A 26,903-nucleotide genomic window follows, 5' to 3' on the forward strand; every position below is an offset into this window, starting at 1 on the left:
AAGATGCCTCCCAGACTCAAGTTTTAATAAATCATAAAAGTTCATAATTTTTAAAACTTAATTCCTCCATTTATTCAATTATTGCTGAATTTGAACCATGAATACAGTTGTCTTGCATTTCTGTGAACTAAGTAAATTATATCCAGAAGTGTTAATTTGAAAATGATTTTATCAGATTAGTGACAAATACTAATTACCTTGAAGAAACCCAATTTGAAGCTTTAAAGTTTCTGTACACATCTATAGCTTATTTATATAAGAGAAAATTTAATTGGTATTCTCAATTTGGATTGTTCCCCTAATAAAGCATTCATTGCAAACTACCACTACAACCTTCCCCTCCTCCCTACCCCGCCCCCCCCCCCCCCACCGAGTTTCCATTAATAATTGTGTTTCAGGCATGTCCAACTCTTTGTGACTCCATTTGGAGTTTTCTTGGCAAAGATACTAGAAAACCTTGCCATTTCCCTCTCCAGCTCATTTTACAGATGAGAAAATGTTGGCAAACTAGGTTAAGTAATTGGCACAGTGTCATAGTTAGTGAAATATCTGAGGCTAGATTTGAACTCAGAAACATGAGTCTTCTGGACTCCAGACCTGACTCTATCCACTCTACCACCTAGCTGCTCTTCCATTAATAATAACTAATAATTAGGTAGCACTTTAAGATTTGCAAAGCTCTTCATGTATATGATCTCATTTGATTCTCGCAACACTCTGTAAGGAATATGTTAATATTATTTCCATATGACAGATGAGGAAACCAAAATTGTGAGTAGTGTAAGTGGCTTACCCACAGTCACACGGTTATTAAGTATCTGATGCAGGAATCAGAATTTGGGTCCTGACTGCAGGCCCACTGCTCTATCTACTGTACCCTCTAACTGCTGTAAATAAAGTGCTACAAATTAACTATTAGTAACCATACCAGGCCAAAATGATGAAAAACAGTGTGGCACAGAGGAAAGAGTATTGCCTCTGCACTCAGAGGACCTGGATCCCAATCCTGTGTGACTGTGGACATCATCTAATTTCGCTCTAGCTCAGTTTCACTTGTAAAATGAGAGTTGGACTATATGGCTTCTGAAGCCCCTTCCAGCTCTTGTTAAATTATTTTTCCTAAAAAATAATTCAACAACAATTGTTTCAGAATGGAGTTCTTTGTGACTGGTTCATACTGCCTGTATTATAAAGCCTGTGATGATGCCTATAGAATCCCACTTTTATAAACTTGTTCCTTGAGTAAATAATGGGGGAAAAATTAGATATTGAAACACAATGCTGTCTCTACAGCAGCTAGGTGCTTCAGTGGATAGAGTGCTAGGGTGGAATCAAGAAGACTCATCTTTTTTTCTTTTGTTTTTTAACATTTTTAAGGTATTTTTTCATTTTATTTATTTATTTAGGTTATACATGTGTAGTCATGCAAAACATTTCCATAATAGTCATATTGTGAAAGAAAACGTAGACAAAAATAAACCTCAAGAAGAATAAAATTTAAAAGTATGCTTCAATCTGTATTCAGATACCATCAGTTCTTTCTCTGGGGATGGGGGTAGCATTTTTCATCATAAGTCCTTCAGAGTTAAGACTCATATTTCTGAGTTTAAATCTGGCCTCAGACACTTACTAGCTGTGTAACCCTGGGCAAGTCACATAACTCTTGTTTGCCTCAGTTCCTCATCTGTAAAATGAGTCAGAGAAGGAAATGACAAACCCCTCCAGTAATCTTTGCCAAGAAAACCTGGAAACCAATCCAGTTTTTTTTTTCTGATGGCAGCTAGGTGGCACGTTGCTGGGCCTGGAGTCAGAAAAACCTAAATTCAAATCTGACCTCAGTCACTAGCTGCATGACCCTGGGTAATTCACTTAACCTCTGTTTGCCTTACACTACTGGACAGGAAAATGACAAACCTCTCCAGTGTCTTTGCCAAGAAAACTCCATGCAGGGTCACAAAAAGTCAGACGTGACTGATGACAATAGCACAATAGCAAAGCTGTCCCGGTGCTGAAGAAGTATAAATGCTGTTATTTATTATTAGATAGATTAGATAGCAGTAAGCAAAATTCTCTTTCTCTCCTTAGTGGCTGTATCTCTTTGAAGACAATAGAAACTCCTCAGGTAAGGGGAAAATAATTCAGCCAGCTGGAAGTGTCAGCCAGCTGGAAGTGTCAGGCAACATTTGAGGAAATGAGGATTGAGTGTGAAGTAAGGAGCCAGGCTAAATGATCTATGTTATCTTCACGAGCTCAATTCGATTTTAAAACAAATAATTTTTAGGTTACCTATGCAAGCTTTGTGGTTTATTTTCTCTAAGAAAGGATAAAAGGATACATATACAATGTTGTAGAATCTTCTATCATATACACTTGGATTAAATACTATTTAATATGTTAGCACAACAATATTTTCTTTTAACTTTGGCTTCACAATTAATGCCAGCATTCCTACGCCAAGAATAGCACCAAGTGAAAGATAATTATAAGTAGTGTGTTTCCAATTTAAAGATATTTTGTAAATCATAACTAGGAGTAGTCAATAAGAAAAGCTTAGGAAAAGAAAATGGTTCAGATTCAGCCAACTTTCCCAGTCATCTTTACTGATTGGGAGAAGGTATACATGATATAGCAAATAATCCTTGTACAAAATATTAATAGCTCCTTCTCAACCAAACTTTTCATCAGAGTCAGTAACAAAAAGCAAGATCAACTTACGTTTCAAATTCTGTCCCTTTCCCCTGTGTGCTCTGGTAGTAATGGGAAGCTTAATACCCAAAACATAAGGTAGAGAAAGAAATGGTTCCATTTGGCTGGATAATCCATAAACTGGATTATATGATTAAGTGAGAGGTGAATGTGCACAAAACATAAAAGGTTAGATTAAATTTAGGGAAATTCCTTCCATCAGAGAGTTGGAGTTGAGTTAGCAAGTGAAGAGAAATATTTTGAGCCAATGGAAGGAGTATATTTGTTCTTTTAGCTTTGTCCAAAATTTTGGCTTATGGGGGTTAGAGAGGGAAAGAAACAGGTGAGGACCAGAGTCGTCATGGAGAGGGATACGTGGAGTTGGTTGGAGAGGAAATCATAAAAAATAAGAAATACAGAGAATAGAATGTTAAGCAGTGAGAACCCCTTTCAGAAATGTTTGGTTTGGAAGGTCAAGATTTCTACTTCCACCGCTGCTCCCATCATGTGCTGTACTGTGAACAAATATAAAATAAAGGATTCCTCACTTCACTCTTAAATTTACTAAAGGGATGATAAAGACCTTAATCCAGAAAACAGCTTTCACTGTGTTCTAGTTTGGATATACATTTTCCTTAACTAGCCTGGTATTTTAGAAATTTTGTGAGGAGATGGTGTTTGAGGGAGAGGTGATTTGATAGGCTACTGAAAAGACAGGCATGGAAGAATGACTGGTTCACTTTCCATATAGATTAGAATTATTGGATGAAAGGACCCGTATCCTGTCCTGGTAGTCCTAACTTCTAGGAGCTATCTGCTCTTAGTTTGTGGAATTTGCTTTCCAAAAATGATCATTATCTCAGAAACACCTTTTTGTAAAGAAGCATCGAATCTGAAAATGGACACCAATCATCAAAAAAATTATTGTAGGAATTTAATAAATAATCATAAATAATGATGAAGTGATCTAAATCGTGTCCCCATACCTCATCTCATCTGGGGGATGCATCTGTTGGATATACTGGTTTATATTTGTGATTTGGACATAATTACATCTGTAGTTTTGCAATCAAGTATTTTGTAGCCATACTTTTAACATATATATATATATATTCAAAACTGCATTGTATAATTCATTTTTTTTAAAAAAAGGTAATTTTTTGCCTTTTCTCTGAAAATAACTAGTATGATCTCCAAAATAGAATTACAATAACAACTCTGTCAGAATAAATTCAGCCATTTATACTAAACACCAGCTTTTATGCTTTAAGCCTAACTAAAATATTTATGTTCACCCATATCTTCACATGCCATTTTTGAGATCCTATATTTTTACACGATACTCTTAAATATATTTGTGTAGCACACCTCATTTACTCCCTTAAGTTTAGTTGGCTCTTTTGGAATATAATAAAAACCATTTATATAGTGTTTTAAGATTTGCAAAGAGTTTTACAAATATCTCATTTGATCTTCAACCCGTAGATAGGTAGATATTATTATTATCCTCATTTCACAGATGAAGAAGCTGAGATCATAAAAGTTAAGTGGCTTGCTCAGGGTCAAGTCACTAGAAAGTATCTGGGACTGGATTTAAATTTATTCCTTTCTGACTCCATTGTGCCACCTAGCTGACTTAGAGATTCATGACCCAAGTGCCTTTTTAACCCATTCTTTATTGCACACAAGAGACACATAAATCCAACAGCAAAACCATTTAGTTAAGACATAAAGCAATAAGGAAAGAGAATCAAGTGGTAAGTCACTCTCTATATTCATATACAAATGGATGCCATTTGATACAGCTCCAGAGGAATTACTGTTTTGTCCATTTTCTCCGGTGAGTTCCCAGCATAGCACAGAAGGATACAGTTGCTTCAGAACTTTCCATACAATAATAAACTTAGGGTGCAGTACCTTTTGCCTCTGAAGTTTTGGGTTTGTTGATCTGTTGAGTTTACCCCCTCAAGAAGTCTCTAGGGCCAGATGAAAACCAGTAAAACTTCTTGCTTTGCCCTGAAGTTATAGGGTGCAGATGCAACTACTCCCACATTCCCCATCTGTTTTTCTCTTAGCTCTCTGGCCCAATGCTTGCCTTTAGAACTCAAAGTGCCCCTACCTCTCTAGAAGCCCAGCTTTTTAAACCTCCTGCCTTATAAAGTATCACCTCCCCTACCAGTTGACACTATGACACTGTAGCTGGACATAAAGCTTTAGAAAGATGCAGTCCATATAATTTCTCTCAGTAAGTAGTGTGCACTTGTCCCCAGGCACTGTGGGAAATGAAATCCAAGTCATGCCCATTGTGTTCAGTCCAGGCAAATATTTAAGAATCAATTATTTGAGGAATCGTAAAAGAAGATAGTGAATAGTGGAAGCAAAGAGAATAGAGTTCATAAGTGTGGGTAAAGCCAGTGAAATTTAGTAGAGACTTTTGAATATTGTAAAGAAGCTGAAATAAATGATAATAAACACTGAATGAGTTCCACTACTTTTAACATCATTCACAAGCTATTAATTAATAGTTATATTATTTTCATGGATTTTCCTTTTTTATGATTTGCCTAGAGTTTTTTGAATTCCTTCTGTATGCATCTTATCTGCACAAACTTTTTTATTTGCTTGTATTAAAACTCTAAAAACAAAGAATCTGTATGCACATATATAATTGAGTTGCTAAAGAAAGAGAATTAGACAGTCTGCAAACGTCCATTATAATAATAGTGACACTGTCAGTAAGAAACCAGGAACAAAGCTCACTGCCATGGCTTCTAGAGCTTCATCCTTGCATGTGAGATAGGACCTTGCCCAGTCTCTTAAGTTAAATTTGTTGCTCTTATTCCTACAGTTCCCTTCATTCTGTGATTCATTAAAGTGTTGGATTTATTTGAGTTTAGGACAAGCAAAGGTCAAATCATACCTCAGCTACTTGGGACAGACCTGAGGCTGTTCAGTTTAACTTCTCTCATCCTATGTTTACTCATATCTAATGGGGATGATAATAGCACCTTCTTTCCAAGGTAGTTGTGAGGATCAAATGAGACAACATGTGTAAGATACTTTGCAGACCTTAAAACACCACATAAATGTTAGCCATTAGTGTGTTACAGGTAGACCTAATCCTTCACCAAAATGCTTTCAAATGAGTATCTTTGGGCTCAAAGGGAACCAGGCAAATGAATGACTAGTTTAGTGTGAGAGCCTCTAAAGCCAAAGTTGTAGCAAACTGGGTGGTAGCCCAAGGTACCAAAAAAATGGTATGTCTTAAAGAAATGGTCTGTGATAAAACAGATATTTATTTTTACCTAAAATGCCACAAAACCTACATGAGTTTAAACTCAGTTGAGGGCAGAGACTAATGTAAATTTCATATCTCCCTAGTAACTAGTTCAGTGCTCTGCAAACAGCAGGTTCTTAATAGATTGAGGTGTCCCAAAAGGCTTAGTGTAGTTTTAAGCATTGATAGCTTTAAACTGCATTCAGACTTTTGGGACACCTTGTATTTGAATGAATGAATAATCCCTAGGGCTGAGTCAGCCCTAGGAACTGAAAGAAAGTTCACAGTTTAGCTTCTCTCCCTCCCCCTTTCAAGAAGAATTAAAAAGGCATTTTTGCCAATAGAACCTCTCAGCTGTATTCTAATTGGCTTTATGATTTTGCCAAGTCATTTGACCTCCATAAGCTTCAACATTCTCATCTCGCAAATGAAGAGATTGGGCTATTTGAACTCCAAGGTTCTTTCCAGATAACCTGAAGGGGCAAGAAAGATTTGATTTGAACCATGAGACATTGGCATTGGATGCCTATAGGGCTAACAGAAGCGGGTGTGCACACACACGCAGACACAGTAAAAAGTGTGTTGTGCTTGGCATTTGTAACTACATATAGAAGCTGGATGCATTTGAAGAATCTGATATCTAAAAATTTACTAGTCCATATTTATTGAGTACCAATGATGTACCTAGATTTGTTAGGTCATACAGGGGAGATGAGAAGTTTCCATATCCATAAGACTTAATATATAATTAGCCCTAAAAGAGAAGATGTTGATGACCAAAGTACTCTAACACATACAGTGAAAATTTTGTAGAATTTATGTGAGAATGCAGCCACGGTGCGAGAGTTGGAAGAAAAAAAATGAAAATACTCACAAATATGTGGAGAAAAACAACAGGAAAATTTTACAAGTGCTCTTGATAAGACATACAAATTAATTTTTTATTTTTTGCTATCTAATCAGAAAACTATATAGCTAGTTACAACATAAAATATTTACTCTTCTATGTAGTGAGTTGTATTAAATGAGAAATGTACCTCAAGTTAAATATACATATTATACATACACACATGTGTTGCTTAATTTTTAACATTTATATTCTACTGAATAACTGACCAGTGTTGCCAACCAGTTCATTTGAAAATTAAACATGGTTCTACACAGTTTGTTTCTTCATTTTGATTTAACACGAGAATAAAATGAAAAATTAAAATTAAATGGCACCTGTAAAGATGCTTCTCTGGGTGTCTGGGTATCTGGGTAATGGGCCCATAACTCTCCTGATGGGGAGCTGCACAAGTGGAGGGAGGGGATAGATTGAGGAGAGCATTGGATAAGGTTCAGTTATTAGAGATATAGAGTATATAGAGATGGAGAGCATATTAGAGGTAAGCCCCACAACTGGGAAGACATTGTATAACTGATAGTGAATGAAGTGAGTAGAAACAGGAGAACAAGCTATAAAATAACAGCACTGTAGTAGCAGCAGCCATAAAAACAACAGTAATAATAACTAACATTTATATGGCATTTTGAGACTTGCAGTACTTTACAAATTTTATCTCCTTTGACCTTCACAACTACCCTGGGAGGTAGGTACTCAATAAAAGGACCACTTTATAGATGAGGAAATGGAGGCAGACAAAGGGTAAATGACTTGCCCAGGATCACACAGCTAATAAGTGTCTGAGGACCTATTTAAACATTTCATCCTGACTCATCACCTGGTTGCTTCTAGTATTGATGATGCAGAACGTTCTCCTGACAGAGAAGTGGTATACTCAGTATGCGGCTGAAACATACATTACTGGAAATGATCATTGTGGGAATTTGTTTTGCTTGGAGAGGTGGAAAGGAGGGAAGGAAAGAAATTAATGCTTAACTATTTTTAAAAATGAAATTTCAGTTTAAGAGAGAGAGAGAGAGAGAGATAAGCCTCATAGCTGGGATATCACTGAGAGAATAGGATGGGCCCCATCTTTCTTAGTGGTTGATCACAAAGCCTACTTTGGAAACCACTGTTCTAGAAGACTTCTCATGCTAAGCTTAGATATTTGAGATTGGTCTTTTAGACAGCTTTTAGATAGCTGCTAGTATAGTGCCTGGCACATAATAAGTTCTTAATGGATTTACCTGAAAAGGCAGAGATATGGGAGTGATTTCATGGAAAAGTTACATCTTGTATACCATGTTTAAGGAAGGCTAATCTAGCTTATACTGATTTGAAGAGAACAGTTAGAGAGGGGCAGCTAGGTGGACAGCCCTGCAGTCAGGAAGACCTGAGTTCACATATGGCCTCAGACACTTACCAGGTATGTAACCCTGGGGAAGTCATTTAACCCAATTGCCTCCAAAAAAAAAAATAGTTGGAGGCTGATGTAGTAGGATATTGACAAAGGCCTAAATTAGAGTGATATCAGGAGGAAGCAACACTGAATTGATAAAAACAATATTGGTGATAGCAATTTCAAGCCTAAGCAAATGGAAGAATGATATTACTAACATTCATTAACCAATTTGGGGAAGGTAGGGAAAATGACTTCTGGTTTTGGCATACTGAGTTTGAAACAAAATTCTGTCAGACAAGTTAGCTGAAGGTACAAGTCTGAAGTTCAAGAAAAAGGTTGCGGATTTGCGAAATTTCCATATAATAGGAGTGATAGTTGAAGTTATGGTGGTGGATAAAGTCTCCTATATTTAGAGAGAGTAACTTAGGGCAAGTGCTGAACTTTGAGCAGTGCCTATGGTTTAAGAATGAGAATGATGATACTGCATTTATAAAACAGTTTTAGGTCAACAAATAAGTGTGTATGTGATATTTGATCATAGTAACCCAAGGAGGTCAATACAATATAACAAGTAGTATTATCAGTTTGTAGAGGTTGTTATGTGCACGTGGTCACACAAAAGGTTCAAGTTGGGAGGAGGATTCAAACCCAGGTCTTGGCTGTTTACAAGTCTTATTCTCTTTCCACCCTCTCACTCTTTTCACTACTCTCCAGCAAAAGGAAAAGAGGAGATGTTGTCAAAGAGGAGGAAGAGGAGTGGGATAATTTAGTGTGTCACAGAGGCCAAGAAGGAAGAGGTGTCCCTGGGCAATGTCAAGTGTGATGAAGAGGTCAGGAAGAGAACTCTCTCTAGACAGAAGCGTAAGATTGGGGCGATTATGTGACTGGTGATCTGGAGTATGTTTTCATTAGTGATGAGAGTAACAGCTGGGTCGTAGGAACCTTAATACTGAATAGGGGATAAGGAAGTGGAGACAGCCAGTATAAATCATTTGTTCACAAATACTGTTGTAGTCTCCAGTATAAATCATTTGTTCACAAATACTGTTGTAGTCTCCAGTATAAATCATTTGTTCACAAATACTGTTGTAAAATGGTCAGAATTCTGAATGTTGGCATAGAAGTAATGGCCAGATTGCTCTGTGGTTGGAATTTCGGACATGGTGGTGTCAACATTGAGGTATTTCGACAGAATATGAATAGATTTACGTAAGGTATTATTGGAGTTAAATTTTCTGCTTGGAAATGATAGACCACAGAAAAAGCTTGGGGAAAGCTGGTTAGTAAAAAGCCTGTAAATATGAAACCTTGGATTGATCACTAATTCCAGTCTTGTTATTCATAACGATTTTTTCAGTTGCAATGGTAGACAGGAAAGTTTTAGGCATTGGAAAATTTTAAGTTAATGCACATTGGCATGATCTATAAATTTTATTCCTTCTATGACCTTCTTCCCACCCTCCCCCCATCAGGTTGGCTTGTATATTTTTTGCTGTTGCTTAACCTTATTAATATTTTTTTGTTTCTGTTTTAGGGCAGGGGAGGAAAGACTTATGATTTCAACAGTGTAAGGAATTTCCATTGTAGAAACTCCCTCTACCATTGCAGATCAAGCACTCTTGGCAACCCTAAGGCTGACTGTCTACTATGTCTAATTCTCTTTTCAAATCATATCCAAACAAACAACTTCAAAGTGGGGAAAAATCCTTTTTCCAAGTGAAAGTAGTTGCCAAAGAGCAAAATATTACTGTTAAATTGGGCACGTAAGTTACTGGATTTTCATTTTGTATAAAAAATGAAATCCAGGAAAAGGCATACCAGATACCCCTTGCTGCAAAGTATTGCACTCAAAAGCTAATGTTCTTGCATACATAGACTAGAAAGTGATAAACACTATAATTTGGTTAACTGTTGGAGGTTTCAAAAATCATTTATAACTTTAATTTTTCAATCTCAATATTATACTAATAAAGCCTTTTTTTTAAAAGTCAAATCAGCCCTCTGTAAAGAACTTGGAAGTAATAGGGGTGTTTAATTTTATTTCCTTATTGTTTATTTTCTCGCCACTTCCTTCAGAACTCTGGGACGTATCCCATTTTGTCCTGGAGTTGTTCCCACACTGACAGTAGGTTTGCCTAGCACGCTGCTTTGAGGCAGTGCTCCTGTGATTTGTGCTCCTCTTGCTTTGCTAGATTTTCAGGAATAGCAGGGAGCCTGTAATGAGACCTACAGATTGTATATGGTCTGAAATTCCTATAGATTAAATATAGCTCCCTCGTAACTGTTTTATTCAGCCTTCTGTTCTTTACTCTTTTGCTTTGCTTCGTCTTTGTGTTTACTCTTACCCGATCTCCGTCTGTAATTTTTCCAATCCTGCTTTCTTTCACTTTATTCCCTTCAATGTTTCAGCCCTTTCCGCACTTTCTCCCCAATTCAACTGTTTCTGCTTCCTGGCTTCACCATAATGTCTTTGGTCTCAACCTATCTAAAACTGGTAAGGATATATTCAGTCTTGGTTCTTTTTTCTTGCTTTTTAATCTTAAATGTCAGAAATCTAATTGATAAATGAATCCAGATTCTAATTTCATCTTACCCTGTGCCCATTTTTCCATCAGCATTATTGAGAAACCATTCCACAGCTGCTATTTTCTATGCTTTCCGTTCCACTTTAACCACACACATATTTGATTTTCTTCCTTAATCTAAGTGAGAATATAAATACCTTTCAACACTTTTTTCATATGACTTCTCTTTATGTACTTCACATCCCAGTCAAACTGACCTTCTCGCTGTGGCTCGGAATGCCATAGCCCATCTCCAGGCCTTTGCACAGGCTTAGAGTCTATACCATCTCCAGAATGTATTGCCTCCTCATCTTGGCATTTCAGAATCTTCAAGCTCAGGTGTCACCTCCATTGGGAACCCTTTCTGGACTGCCTCATGATCACTACCATTGCTAGTATAGTCTCCCACCTGCAATGACCTTGTATTTACAGGGTTAGTGTATTGCTTGCTATTTAATGAACCTGGGCTCCTAGAAATGGACGTTAAGATTATTGTTGATAGTAGCAAGCTTAGTATCTTAAATAAAAAATGTAGATTACCCTGATTGGATCTTTACTAAGAACAATTCTATAGTAATAGCACAACTTTTTTCTTATTTCCCTTCCCTCCCGTAGCCACTCCCCAAACGACGCCAACGATAGCTATAAACTCAGTCAAATGAAAAGTAGTTATAAAATTACTGACCAACCTGAATAGAACAGATTTTCATCATTTTCTTCTTTTCTACTTTTCCCATCTTACATTCTCTGACCCATCTTAGATTCCTTTCTGTTGTTCACTCATTTATCTTAATGAAACATACATCTTTCAAAGTCATATTTTTCCCTTTTGATCCACTGCCAAATACATAAAACTTCCTGTCTCCAAACCACATTTTGATTACCCTCCTGAAGTAACTCAAGGTGGTCATTTTATACGCTGCTAAATATGTTATCAAGAATGAAAAGATTTGGGAAATACAGGGTACCCCAAAGTCTTTGTGCAGTTTTTTGCATGAAATCTTAAATTGCTTGGATTCCTAGGGAATACTACTGTGCCCATTAACTTTGTTAGAAATAACCAGACAAAATTGTTTAGGTCTGTTGAATTTCAGAAGTAAAAGATAACTAGAGTGTTTCAAAAATGAGACTGAAAATTTTGATCTTTTTTGTCCCTTTCAGTGATTACCTTGACTATTACTTCAATATAATTAAGATACTGCTTCTTTTTGGTTCTTTTTAACATTTTTTCTAACAATAAAATAAACCACATAGTTCTGTTTTTAAAAGCAAAGGGAGAAATCACAACAATTCATTGTTTCACTTATAGCGGCAAACTTGCAAATGCTTTATTTTCTTAGTAATTCATTTTTCTGATCCCTGTTTACAGTATTTAAAAATCAAAGAAATGCTCTTAGGGTTTTCAGTGAAAGTCCATTTCTTGTTTGTGTTTGTGATTTCCTAACTACTAATCTCCAAATCATTTGACTTTAATTGATTTCCAAAATAGCAGTATTTTGCCAGTGTTGACCATGTTTTGATCAAGAAACTTTCTCTACTAGTCCACCGTAAAATCCATTTGATGATCATTACATATAACCAAAACATTGTCTACCACTGTTAGAAACAAATTGATCAGGAGAAAATATTTTCCAGTCTGATTTTTTTTGTGAATAAACTCAACCGAAGCTTTTGAGTAATTGTCTATAAGCAGATAATCTCAATAAATATGTTTTGGTAAGATAAATGTATGTCAGGCAGACAGCACTGAAGAGCAAATGGTTTTTATTTCACCTCCAGATGATGATAATGTACTATGTAAAGTTGAAATCACTTGAGTTGCCAAGATTTAATTCAACCTATCCACAACGTTTGCATAATGATATTCCTCCTCATTTAGAAATGTTCAACAATTCCTGTGTTATTTTAGGAACAGTTGGAAAATGGGAGCAGTAAATTAAAACAAACCAAAGAGTTATCTAAAGAAAGAGGAACTTGAGTCAATTCCTGCCGTTAGAACAAAATAAGGCTCTTAAAAATCAGATTTAACGCAAATCAAGATTACAGATATGTGTACATATGATAAAACAGGCAGTGTACCTAAATGATTATTAGTATTGCCTAAGAAGTCTTGAAGTATAAAGTTGCCCATTTATTTGAAAGCATGTTTGATTTTTTATAACTGTTGGTTTTGTATATTAAATTTTATTTAAATAGTGCTACGTAGGCGTTGTCCACTCCAGGTTTCTAAGATATAAGTTCTGATGGCCCTAGTTCACCGAAAAAGTTTGCAGCTGATCATTAGAACATAATCAGCTTTTGGTAGTCATGCTCCAATTCTGTGTAGTACCAATGTAAGCCACAAGGTGGTAGTGAAAGGTAAGAACTGGTATGGAAGTAGTTGAAATACATAATCGGGCTATTTTTACAAATCTTTAAAATGCTTGTTAAATGCTAAGAATCAGCTGCTTGGTTTTGTGGATTTTCCCCTCTTCTCCTACACAGCTGCATTCTTCAGCAAAGAAGTCGTAACTTAATACTCTAAGGGATTGATTTACATGCTTCATCCAGCATTAGTGAGCACTAAAATAGAAAAAAATATTCACAGGCAAGATGTCTGGTTCATTTCAGTAACTTGGGCGATCAAAATTGGAATCCTTATCCATAAAGGGTGTGACTCCTTGAATTGTCAAAGTCAGGGAAAAGAATAGTTAGACAGAATTGTTAATGCATAGCTCATAGTTTGTAAGCTTCCTCTTACTGAAAATTAGAAGTATGTTAAGGTGAAATCACCATCTTCTTGTGTCTTCTTTAAGGTAAAAAGACCAGAGACTTCACTTAGACAGGATAATTCTCCAGGGAATCCTGACTTTCCTTTATTCAATAAAAGGTACATCTACATTATTTTTTATAATTTTATTTACAGTTGCTAGGAAATAGAGCCATAGAGCAACAGAATGTTACAGAACTTTAGCAGTCATCCAGCATTATTGCTTTATTTTTATCAATGAGGAAACTGAGGCCCTGAGAAAGATTTGGTTGTTTATTTTATGTGACAAGGATAGTAAATTCCCAAACTGGTAAAAATAATTTCTCATCCTAAGCTCTTCCCATTGCAAATAATATAGCAGTGCTATATTATGAAAGATGAAGATGTCAATTTTGCTAACATGTTGAATAAGGATTTGAATTTTTTTCTTTTACATAAGTTTGGAGAAAAGAAAAAAATATACCTCTATACATATATATGTATATATATGTATGTGTATGTATGTATATGCACTTAGGCTTCCCCTAAAAGAAAGGCAAGAACAAGTCTAACAACTTTAATATTCTGTATGACTAAGTGAGAGATTGATAGTCTGCAGTCCCAATACAAATGAGAACTTTTAATTAATTTCCTGCTTTGAGACTTCTTCTGAGCAGCTTTTTTTTTTAAAAAAATGCATTTTTGTCATTTCTGTGGTATATGAAAACATGGAGTACATATTGGAAATGTTTTATTAAATGTGATGTGGTAAAAGATAAGAATAATAGATTTATATTCAATTCATTGCCCTTCCAGGGAAGAAATAGAGAAGACTTTCTATGAAATGAAAGAAGAGTTCCATAGGATATGCATGTTAGCAAGAGCACAAAGAGACCACTTAAAGAGACTTAACATTCAAGAACCTACGTCTGGTAAGGTTCAATTAATTTTACTACAATATTAATGTTTGAGGATTTGGAATTTTTTTTCTTACTGTATGCAAATATTCTTAACTACCTAGCAGTCAAATACCTTCTTCCATATGTAGTAGTTTCTTGTTTAAATATCCAAACGCATAAAGCTCTAGCTGCACAAGTACTTAAAGCTTACCAGTCACTAAGGAGTACAACATGGCCTTAAATTATAGTTTGCTATTTGGGGTGTTGCATAAATCACTAGCTTAATAGATCACTAGACTGCAGTGAAGTTTCTTCCACCTCCCATATAACAAGTGGAAAAAATATCGGGTACATGAATTTTGTACTTCTGCCTAAAAATTCATGAAGTAACTGGTTAAGGTCTGAGATAAAGAAGAATTTATCTTCTTTAAGATTTTAGATAATTTGAAAATATCTACTCTGTATAGCTATTGTAATACGATCAAAAGTCCCATCCCTTCCAAAGGTTCAGTTCTCAAACCTCCTGCACTTGCTCACTTAATCTAACATGCCTCTTTTGTAGTTTGGTGCTGATAGCAAAGTATAGGGGATAGAAGCTGGTATTCAAGCACTACAGGGGACAAAAGGAAGGTAAATCGATAGCAATTTATGTGTTAAATGCTTCTACTACCTCTCTGATTTGGACATTTCAAAGTATAATTCCAAAAAATGTGATTTTCGTATCTCTTTTTGGAATATACTAAAGCAGTGCTTTTTTGCAACTCTGTGTATAATAAATTATGTAATTAAAGGGCACTTGCCAGTTCTAAATTTTATATCTTGACCATTTAAATGATTTTATACTAAAATTTCATTTCAGAATTTTAATTATTTTGTTTTCCAAAAAATTGTAGGTGAATCATCTTTGGTATTGGTGAGAAAAGCAGCCTTGGTAATTAGTGGTGTTTCCAAAAATAATTTTCTCTAGATCCGTCTTTATCCAATATTATTGGAGAGTTAACCTTTTGTGCTTACTGACGATGCTAGACACTTCTAAAATAGAAATATATTCATTTATAATTTAGTAGCTGCAAAAATGCAGTACCCAGAATCCATAGGCATTTTTTCTCAAGCACCAGCATCCTATCAAAACATTATAATGGTGTAATATTCTTTGTTACACAGAGAACTTACCCCATTATCAGTGGCTTAATACTCTGACCATTTAAAAATTCCTGGGTTCTAAATCTGAGTATACATCTGTCAACTAGAATACTGAGTGTTTAACTTTATTTTTGCCCACAAAACTGCATTTTAATGCTACTTTCTTTCAATGACTAACTGTGCCACAAGCAACAAATAACATTCTTTTAAAGATGTTTGTTAATTGCTGTGCTGCACAGTACAGTGCGAGTTTGTAGAGTATAAGCAACACATTGAAATCTTGAATACTGTGCTCCTGGAACTAATGTGATAGATCACATGAAAAGAAATCCACCAAAAAGTTTGGGATAGATGCATAGAATTTATCTAGTCAAGTCTTGTAATTATCCATGTTATATTCAATAAACTTGTGATGGAAATATTTAACATGCCATCTGAAGAATCACAAAAAATAGTGTACTTTACATGATACTTTCACCTGTACTTTTTGATTGTCATGTTATATTAACTTTAAGATTTTATTATTTTTGATCAAACTAGTTGCTAGACAGGAACGATATATAAGATTGCTAAATTTTTGGTCTCCACACCTGTGGGAGAATTCCAGGTGTGGAAACTCCCTCCACCAATGCAGACCACCAACTCATCTGTACCTACATCTATATTTAAAAGTTTTTTGGAGAAATAAAAGGTTGAATGAGTTTCCCATCATCAGAGCTTGAGGCCACATATTTCCAACTATAGGATTATGATGAGGCTACCAGTTCTCAGAGCTTCCTAAGTGTTAGTGGCCTTTTAAAGTTGCCTAGTTCAGAAAATTTAAGCTCTACCCACTTTACCTTGCTGCCACCAGAACTTTGTGTATTCTCTCCCCTTTTCATTATTGCATGTTTATACCTTTCTCATTTCCTCAAGTGTGGTCATTTAAGGGAACATGTGCATTTAAGTAAATATGACAGTAATATCTGCCTTAATAAATCAGAGGTCAGTTTTGTAAGAGAAGGGAAAGAGGCCTAGAGTCAGGGGCATGTAAATGTTGGAGGTTTATTTTTTTCATTTTTTAGATATAAAAGGGAACTAAAATGAGAAGCAACCTGAACTTTCACCTGATTCCCCAAATTTGTTCTAAAGTTCAAAAATATTTGTTCATTGTACCTCTCCTTGCTGTCCAATTTTAAGTAAAGTCATTTTAAGTAAAATAAGTCAAAAAGCTATTTTGCTGACTTGAAGGATGCCACTCAGTAAGGTGTGCGGATGGCCAGATCATGTGATGGATCAAATTTGTCTCCTAATCTTTCCACTCAAACTTTTGTCCACATTGATAATCGTCGATTCAAATTCCATTCTGGAAAACATGATTTTCTTTGCTTAGCCAGATAATTCAAACTACGTTATTGATGACAGATCTTTTTAGCTTTGTTTCTGAGAAAAATTCTATTCCACAAACTGTCACTCTCCTAACCTACAATTATTTGGTAAATTTCTCCTCCCATTGTTCACAGAGGCACTGGGCGAATAAATTGAGTGATCCCACAGTGACCGGAGAAACTCAAAACCCACCTGTCCTGATGACCACATGGACCTGTAATAGTACTTTACATGTGAAACCAGCACATTTTTCTTTGGTGGTTTCTTCCAGCCTTGTCTCTGTTTTTATTTTTAAAAAGTCTGACAACACTTTCTTCCTTTTGATTCATCAGACTTGGGTTATTTTTTCAGATGACTATAGGCTCGTATACTTAAGGTCAGAAGGGATACTGGAGATTGTCTAATCCAACCCCTTCATTTGATCAATAAAGAAATTGAAGCTCCAGCATGGTTAAATGACTTGCTATGATCACAAGAGTATTAGGTGGGAGAGCAAGGATTTGAACTCAGATTCCCCCAGTTGACAGTTACACTACTATGCCCTGCCATCATCACATCCAGTGTCAGAGGAGAATCTGACATGCTTGAGATTTAGTGACCTTTGGGAGCTTCAAAGTTCTGAAAAGTCAAGCAGAAAAATTTAGGGTATGGCCAGAACAGTATGGCTCTGTTAGCAAGCACATTGAATGTCTCTGCCATGCAGTCTTCTAACAAAAGAGGAGAAAGTCATTCTTGCCATTAAGAAGACTGGTTGAGGAAATTTTCAAGCCTCTTTTATACCTCGGATTACTAAATTAATTTCATTCAGATCCAGCAAACATATATTAACTACAGTGTGTGATGTACTATGCTAGGCTCTAGTTTTACGAAGAAAAAACAATATAAATGCCCTCATGGAACTGATGTTCTACTAGGAGAATGAAAAACAGAAAAAGATAAAAATATGCGTAATAATCTGAGGTGAGAGAGAGTACTAATAGCTGATAGCCAGAATTAGGGAAACTTTACACGTGATTGCTGAGCTTTGAGAGAAGTCGATCTCAGATCAAATACCTCCTTTTAAAATGTAATCTGAAATTGCACTTCTAGCTATCTATAAATAGAAATTACCGTGGGTTGTCAGTACAAGTGTGAGCTCTACTTTGTGGTGGCATAAGAGAATAAAAACAGGAGGACCGTAAAGCTTCATTTGTCGAAGATTTTCAGGGAATGAGGATTCTGTGTTAGTGGGATTTCATGATTAACTAAACCCCTTGAAATGCCAAGTTAAAAAGAAATTCACTATTTTTGAAGGAAGTCTATCTAAAATAAATGGTATTCTACTCCCTTAAAGCCTTCCCAACACAATTTGTTTTTCTTAATAAGGCATGGGAAGAAGGGGTGCCATAATTATGGACATCATTTACTCTGCAATACTGTGTAATGAAGTAATTCCTGTAGAAGTCTGTTGAAATGTGTAGGACTGTTTGAACCTATGTGGAATTACCTCAAAATGTAGGACTTGGAGTTCTTATCTCTGATTCTTATAAATTTTCTCTTTCACTTATCAGTTGTCACTTGTTACTGCTGTCAGGATTTCTGCTTCTACCAGCTTCCCCATCCCCTCCTATAATTTTCTGTTTTTAATTATCTATGGCCTGGAAAACCAGATAAAGCAAACTTATTAACAGTTTTACCTAAAATAAGAAAAAAAATTAAGCAGAGTCTTAAGGCTCTCCTGAATTAAATTTATGAACTTTACTTCATGGGCTGTGTAGAACTTGTTTTGTCTGCCCAGAGGTTCACATTACACCCTTTTTGGCCCTCAGCTGGCTTCAAGATAGTTGAAGTGATAGAATAAGTGATCTCAATGTAAGTGAAGCCTCTATTAGTAAGCTTAAAGATCTGTAAGGGCAAGAACTGTGTCCTATGTAAATTTGTATTTGCCTTTGTGCTGATAGAGTGCCCTGCATGCAACAGGCCCTTAACAAATGTTTGTTTAATTTAAGTAACTTCAAATGTCTTTCTCCCTATAGTTTTCCAGATGAAATACTGCTATTGAAACATATTTGGCAATATTTTCAATTAAATAACTATTGAATTAGTTTTAATTTTTTTTTAATTGCATGTAGATAACCCACAATAACTGTAGGTCATCATCCATGTTAAATCTTACTTTGAGATGCAATTCAATCAACATAAATAGTTGTTGATAGTAGTGTATTGCATAATTCAGTATCTCCTGTACTTTTATTCCATTGTGGAACCTCCCAGTAGGAGACTTTTGCAGCAAAAGCACTCAGTCACCTCCTTTGATTCAGGAAAATTGTCATAAATACAGTTTTTGTAAGGGCATTTTATTTTAAGTGGTCTGACATTTTTGGAGCAGAACTAAGGAGATTGGACAGTTTCTAAGTCTCCCCAAACAGGTCTTCACAGGGTAAAATATTTTATTTTGTCATGTGAATTCCAAAATGGAACATACCAACATCCCCATGTAACTTCTTAAAAAGAAGTATTAGAAACTCTAAAGCTTTAACACCTATTTTGGATTATCACTGTATTGTGCCCATCAGTTAACATGAGTAGTTGAGAATTGACTGTCAGTGAAATATTTGGTACTGTGCTTAGTGACTTAGTAACACCTAGAGATAGGACATCCAGTATGTATAGCTTTTGGCCTATATGTGTGCCCTTTTGTGTTTTCTCCTAACAGATTTTTTTTTTTAATAAATTTATTAATAGTTGCTGCTTTGCTTACTGACAAAAATTTTAAGTTTGTGTGAATGTTTTTTGATTGTATTGGAGCACCATAACTGAGTAAAACTGTGACTAGTGCTCCTACAAATAGTAGGTGTTTGATTAATGTTTGTTGAATAAATGCAAGAATGTTAGGGTAAAATGAAAGGAATGATAAAAGTTGTTCAACAGAAACTGGTAGGCTGCCTTTTAATTCATTTCCCAGAAATGGATTAATATTCCTAAATAATGATATTATTAGTAACTACAAATATTAAAATCATAGTCATGTCCAGCCATCCTAAAAATGAGTCAAACACTGAGAGAACTCAGGACCTACTTGACTAAACAATATTTCAAAAAGTGAACTGAACGTGAATGTGATCCTTTTGTGATGGTGTGGTTTTCGCCCGCAGAAATACAATTCTCTTTGCCTATACAATGTACTGATAAAACTGATGAACAACCAGAAGAACCTTTTAAGCCTCAAGTTAAGGATGTTATAAATAGAGGGTCATCATGCATCACATCTGTCACACCGAGAGGACTGGGTCAGGAGGAGGAAGATAACTCTTTAGAATCACTTTCCAAATTTAATGTCAAGTTTCCACCTACAGATAATGACTCAACTTTCTTACATAGCACTCCAGATAAACCCCAAATTATGGGTCTGTCCAGAACTGAGCCGGTGGGTCAGGATAAATTTGATAGGGAACTTAGGGACAATTCAATGAACTTTGTGAAACCAGAAGGTACTCTATTTGAAATTAATAGACTTGACCTCATAACTTCAGCAATGCAAAACATTACAACTTCTGACAAGACAAAGCCCTCAAACCCTATCAATACATGTATGAAGACAACTCTGGATAAAGCAACGTGTTTACCAGCTGGAGACCATGATATCATATATGTAAATACATCCCTCCAAGTTCAGGACACCCCAGAGGTACTGTTTGCATCACCAGATTCCCCAGGAAGAGCTGTCCGAGGACCACAGCAGGTAATTGTTTTTCATTGGTCAATGTTACATTATATTTTAACACACATTGATAATCCTATCCTGGCATATTTTTCTAATATTAAGTGAATAATTAACCAAAGATAAGACTTGGTGCACAAAAATACAGCTATCTCTACAATGGGGCCTAATTAATATTTTTAAAATATCCCACATATCTTAACATTTATATGTAGACATTTGTATATATTAACCTCTGTGGAATCATCTCTTGCTATAAGCTCAAAAGTCCATAATGTGGCTATTGCCTGGTTAGGTACTACTGTTTGTAAATTAGGTTGTGTTTCAATAGCAAGTGTGGCTTTGGACATGTCACTGCACTTTTGAGCCTCACCTTCCTCATCTGTAAAATGAGAGGCTTGAATGAGATGATCTTGAGAGTCTTAAATCTAAAATTCTAGATTGTTTAATTTTATTAAAGTTTATGGCATTTTTAAAAAGATTTTTAAAAAACACAAATTCAGTGTATTTATCCCATTCATTAATTATAATGTGTTTTATAATAAGTAGTTATAGTATTTGTTTATATTTATCAATACTAAAGATCTATATATTTAGTTATGCCAGTTCTCAGTGCTAGCCATTGTAGTGTTGTGGGATTCAAGAAGCTGAGGAGCGGTATGGCAGCATTCATCACTTCACATTCAGACTTAACCATTAACTATGGATTTCTATTCATTTTAAGTAGTCCCTGCACGTATGAGATTTTAATCTCATGTTTCATTTAAATCTTTTAAAAAGCCTACATACATACTACTTAAACCCCTTTTCACCCTCCCTTTCAAATTTAGGTTCAGTCACAGAATGTTTCTTTTTTAAAAAATATTCTAAAACTGCCTGGAGGCTATGACAATCTATAATTTCAAAAATAATAATAAACAGAAGCTCATGAAAATACAGATTGATGTGAATCTCTTTTAGAATGCAGGCATTTGTTTAGTAAAATGGAGCCTAGTTTCTGTTTTCTGCCTTAAGAAATTTATTTTCAGAAAAGCTTAAACCCCTGGCTTTACAGGACTTTAATGTTAGTGTATAAATTAGATTATGGTAATGTAAAATATTCAGAAAGTTGTGATGTATTTTACAAGAATATTGCACTTAGCTGACTGATACTAATTACACACTCACTTTAGTTCTCCACTTGTACTGTATTTTAGATCAGATTCTCAGTAATAGTTGTGACTGAGTGAAATAAATTAAACAATTCCATTTATTACTAGTAGGTTTCCTGTGGAGCTGTGAAGCACATCCATTCTAATCCTTGTTACTTTTCCCTTTTTCTCCATTATCTCGTCTGCTTGTTCTTTTACTAGTTAGTCTGTGCATTCATTTTTTCAGTAGATGGCACCCTGCATTGTGCATTTGCTTTCTATACTACAGCAAGTGAAACAGCTGGTATGTGATTACAAGTTGATAGGGAAGTATGCAGCTTAAAAAAAATGTAGGAGAATTGGTGTTGAGCTGTCACAAGACATGGGGCATAAGGTTAGATAATTGATATTTTGGCAGGAAAGTAAGGAAATTATTTTCTTTTGAGGGCCACATTAGAATATTTGAGTAAATTTATATTTTATCTTGATTTTTTTTTACATTGAAAAATTAACTATTGCATTTATGCACAGGGAAATAATACTGACCTGTTTGAGTTGTACCTTTTTATTTAGGTGGTACTCAAAGAGAAATTTGTTTAAAATCTTTTCACAAATTAATTTTACACTCAATAATGTAACTTAAAATAGGCATTTGTATAGATTGAATACTATCTACTCAAAATACCAAATTATATATATATAGTTCCAGTATATGAATTTGTTTTCTTTCTCTAATTTCTAGTGAGTCAAAAATATAACTTCCCAACTGAGTGTAAGGGAAAGATGAGTCCAACTTGTAACTTCCTTAGCTTAGAATACAACAAATGGGTACTTTGAGAGCAAAGTGGAAGTCTAAGCTTTCTTCAACAAGTCAGGCAACCATAATTTATTAAGTGCCTACTGTGTGCCAGACACTGTGCCAGGTACTGATAATGTAACTCCAGAAGCAAGACAGTCTTTATTCTCAAGGCATTCACATTCTATAGTGCTGACATTTCTAAGTCTGTCATTTTTTTTTCAGCGATTTGAATACACACACAAAAAATTTAAGGTCTAAATCTTTTTCTTCTAAACCCATGTATTTTGCTTTTAAATGTTTTAAACAGTTATTCTTTTCAATTAAACTTGAACTTCAATAAAAGAACATACACATTTTGCTAAAGGGAATTAATCAAGTTTTTCACTTGTGTATCCCATAATTATAGCAACTTTTCTCACAAAGAAGAGAAATTTATTTTAAAAATATTTGATCAAGATAGTTACATAATAACTTAGAAATTTGTGTCTCACTTCCTAGACAAGGCTTCATTTATTTACAGTAATTGTGTGTTAGAGGAGGAGGAGACGGTCATACATGTAACATAGAACTTAATTATGTGGATAGATTGCTGACCAGAACTGGAGGGCTGTGATTGTAAATCAGTTAAGGTCTTATGACATTCTAAACAAAGGTTGGTAATAGCATATAAATGACCTATTTAAATTGACTACACTAGCAGGTTGGTAAATAGTATATGATTCTCTCCTCAAAGTACATGGGGTTTAAGAATAATAGGCCTCTGTATTGACAGAGATAAAAGAAAAAAAAAAAACAGATGAAAACCCAAGATACAGATTCAGGAAAATAAAGGAATTTTATTACTCTTTAGTTACATTGGGGTATTTCTTGCCCTCCTAGCTACAAGAAGGATATGTGCAGTTATTTGTGGGTGTGATTATAGTCAAAATAGTCATTTTGAAAATGTTATTACTTACATTTTTTCAGTTAGACAGTTAGTCAAAGAAAAACTTTGAATTCTAACCTGGTTCAACTAAGGATGAAAGAGCAAGTGTACTTGTATATAAGTAAGGAAATATAGTAGCATATTTAACAAAATCAAACCAGATCTGAGTGAAAAGTGACAGGAACATACTTTTATATGTTAGATAGTAGCCTTTGTTGAATGATTGATTTAAATATTTCATATTACAAAATTAAAAGCCATTGACCAATGAGATTTTTCTTTATATCTAGCTTAACTGGGGGAGAAAAGGTTAGATAGAATTTTTAAAAAATTAGATATTTTGTAAATTTGCTATTTGGTTATTAAAGACAAAATCTGATTTACATGTTACTTTTGATGACCTAGAAAAATATGTGCTAATGTCCTCCTAACCCAGATAGTATTAAAAGAACTGTAGCTTAAGGTTTCTGTAATCAATTAAGCATCATTAGTCAAAAAGTAATGCAATTATTTACAATTATCAGTGTGTTTTAAAAGGATTATTACTGACTCTGGAATATTTCTAAATACATAAAGATAAAAATAAATGTATGTATTTCTTACACGTTCTTGTCAATGTTTAGTTGATTTTTTAAGAAGAGAATGTAAGTACGGATTTAATCTTGTGCCTATTTTAATCCAAGAATAATTTGCTCTTAGTGTTGGTTTGAAATATATGCAGATAACTTAATATTCAAAATATTTCAAATAATTTTTTAAAAATAAGTAAAGTAAGTTTTTTTTTTTCTCTTTTCAGCCCCTCTGGAAGCCTTACCCTAATCAAGAGAATGACTTATTGGCACTAAGTAGTACAGACTCAGAACTGCTCAAACCTCAAGTATGTGAATTCTGTCAGGCAGTTTTCCCACCATCAATTACATCCAGGGGGGATTTCCTTCGACATCTTAATTCACACTTTAATGGAGAGTCTTAAGACATTTTAAGACAGACATGGATGTGGGATTTTTGGTTTGTAATCCTATAAATACTTGATTGTAAATGTAAACGTTCATGTCAAGTTTTTAGAATGGATGTTTATAATACAATTCATTGCTCTAGGTGATTAGATTGTTTTCCTGAATCAATTTTTTAACTTTGTTATAATCATTTAAAAGAACATCTCATTAAAAAAATCCTATAATTTAGTGTATTCATATTTAAAGTGTCATTACTGGAAATCAGTATTACCTGTGTAATTCAGAGTAGTGTAATCATAATTAAATGTAGCCTCAAATATCTAAGCATATTGCTTGGATTCCTAGTTAGATATTTTCATTTTGAAAATGTCAGATATTTATAAAGGATTTTTTTTGGTTAAAATTGCTAAAAATATTCATTCTGTAATGGAATATCCTTTTCAGATAGATCTACAGTAAACAAATAGGCATTATAATAATCTAGAGTAAAAAAGCCAAGTTTAAGACATTTGTTGGCTGGTGGTAAAATATTTTACTTTGGTCTACCTGTATAATTATTTGGTACATTTTTTTCGTAATAGAAGTAATGATTTGATTGACTATTTTGATAATCTGTATAGCTAGTCATGCATATATATATATATATTCTTGGTAGAAATGTATTATCAAATATTAAATTTGTTACTCATACTGGGATCCATATTAACAAAAGAAAAATATATATATGTACACATATATATATTCTATTCCTGTAGAAGACACTATTTGAAATGATTTTAGTTTTAGCATGAAGTTCTAAATACCTGTTTTCTTTCCTTTAACAATTGAGAGCGTAAAGATGAATCTGGGAAAAGTATGATGAGTGCTATCCATTGTATTTTGTTATCATATTTATTATTTTACATTTTAAAGGTCACTTTCATGCTAAAGAAACTTGAACTATTTTCATTCAGTTGGGTTGATTCTAAAAAGGACTGCCATGGCTTTCCGTATTTTAGTTGGGAATATTACATATTCTAGCTGAGGCATTCTCTCTGTATGGGTCTGGCAGTCTGATTCTCTGCCGGTGTACAAGGTTTTGAGACTTTGAAATGAAGCTTCCCTTAAGTTTGCATTCTCTTATCACATTGACCATTGTAAAACTTCAACTCTGCTCTCGTTTTAAGAGCTACATGGAGGTTACTTTCCCATTTTATCAAGTGAAAAAAGAGTTGCGTCACCTCAGAACAGGGGTTTCTTTGGCTATCTTGAAGCCAGACATCATATGAAAATATTTTAATTCTTTGACTTTGGCTGTGAGGAATCAGCCCGACGCTGAAGAGAACTGAGGAGGCTCCTGTGTGTGAGAGAATGAGAGCCGTTCTACTCCTGGCACTGGGTTGACATTCCCTCACCTCCATCCCAGTATTTTCACCATGGAGGGTTTTGCAGCCTTAAGATCTCCGTTTCATTGCCAAAGGAAATGAGTGGAAGTGCCTGGCTGTGGCTGGGATGGACCACTTCCCCCCTTTCCCCGACATGGACCCCTCTCCCAGCTTTTCTCTCCAGCACGTGGAATCTGCAGCGTCTGCCTCCTGAACTGACTGTTCCAGAAAGGGGGACCAAGGAGAAAATGGCATTCCTCACACGGTGGATCCCCGGCACACGGACCTGCCTTCTCCTCAGTAACCCAGGAAGACTCCTAGTTACCGTTTTTAATCCTGCCCACTCACGTGGGTCACATTACCCTGATCTCCAGCTATACCCCTTCTCTTCCCATCCCTCCCGAAACCCCAGTAAGAGGGGAGGGAGAGAGGGCTGGGGAGCAACTTTTCATGAGCTCGTGTTGGGGGGCCCCGCCAGTGCAGATCTGCGCACCACGAAGAGCCACCCTTCCCGGGGAGCCCCGCACGTGCGGGGAGAGAGGCGGGGTGCGGGCTGTGGGGGGCAGCACGCTGGAGCAGAGGTGCGGGCGGCGGCGGCAGCAGCAAGGGCAGCGTCGGGAAGGGCAGCACCTCTTCCTTCCTAACGGAGTCGTGCCGGGGATGCATCTTGGCATCCGCCGAGCGTGGCCCGGCAGCAGCCGCTCCCAGGTGAAGCTGCGCCCGCCCAACGCCGAGTCCGAGAAGGCCTCCCCCGCCCCGGCGCGGTCATGGGGAGCGGGGCGCCTGAGGAGTAGGAGGCGAGTGTCCTCGGAGGCACCCCGCCCCCCGCAGCTTTCCCTGGAGGCTGAGGCTGCTGCCAGCGGGGACATCTGCTTTCCTACACTGGAGCCTGGCGCACCCCGCCTCCGCAGCCCCGGGGGGGCGGTTATTTTACCAACACGGGGGGGCCGAGGTAGGGAAGTGGGATGGCTCGAGAGAATTCCCCACTCCCCCACACCCACCCTCCTTTTTTCTCCTGTCCTTTAACCTTCAAGGTGAGGATTGAAAAGAAAAGCCCGGCTCGTGCCCATGCCAGGT

At 35.8% G+C, this 26,903-nt stretch overlaps 1 protein-coding gene across 14 annotated transcripts in view; it reads left to right on the plus strand.

Annotated features, from left to right (window-relative positions):
• The window catches only part of TANK (TRAF family member associated NFKB activator), a 90,757-nt gene extending 66,056 nt beyond the window's left edge, over positions 1-24,701 (plus strand). For all 14 annotated transcript variants that reach the window (XM_072612145.1, XM_072612143.1, XM_072612148.1 and 11 more), the window contains 4 exons: positions 13,610-13,683; positions 14,359-14,474; positions 20,087-20,673; positions 24,303-24,701. In XM_072612145.1, coding sequence (XP_072468246.1) covers positions 13,610-13,683; positions 14,359-14,474; positions 20,087-20,673; positions 24,303-24,479 — 954 coding nt within the window. In that variant the 3' untranslated portion in view covers positions 24,480-24,701. The remainder of the gene's footprint in view (positions 1-13,609; positions 13,684-14,358; positions 14,475-20,086; positions 20,674-24,302) is intronic.
• The last annotated feature ends 2,202 nt before the right edge of the window (positions 24,702-26,903 follow it).

The sequence above is a fragment of the Notamacropus eugenii genome, chromosome 5 (assembly GCF_028372415.1).
Source record: "Notamacropus eugenii isolate mMacEug1 chromosome 5, mMacEug1.pri_v2, whole genome shotgun sequence".
In the NCBI taxonomy this organism is placed as follows: domain Eukaryota; kingdom Metazoa; phylum Chordata; class Mammalia; order Diprotodontia; family Macropodidae; genus Notamacropus; species Notamacropus eugenii.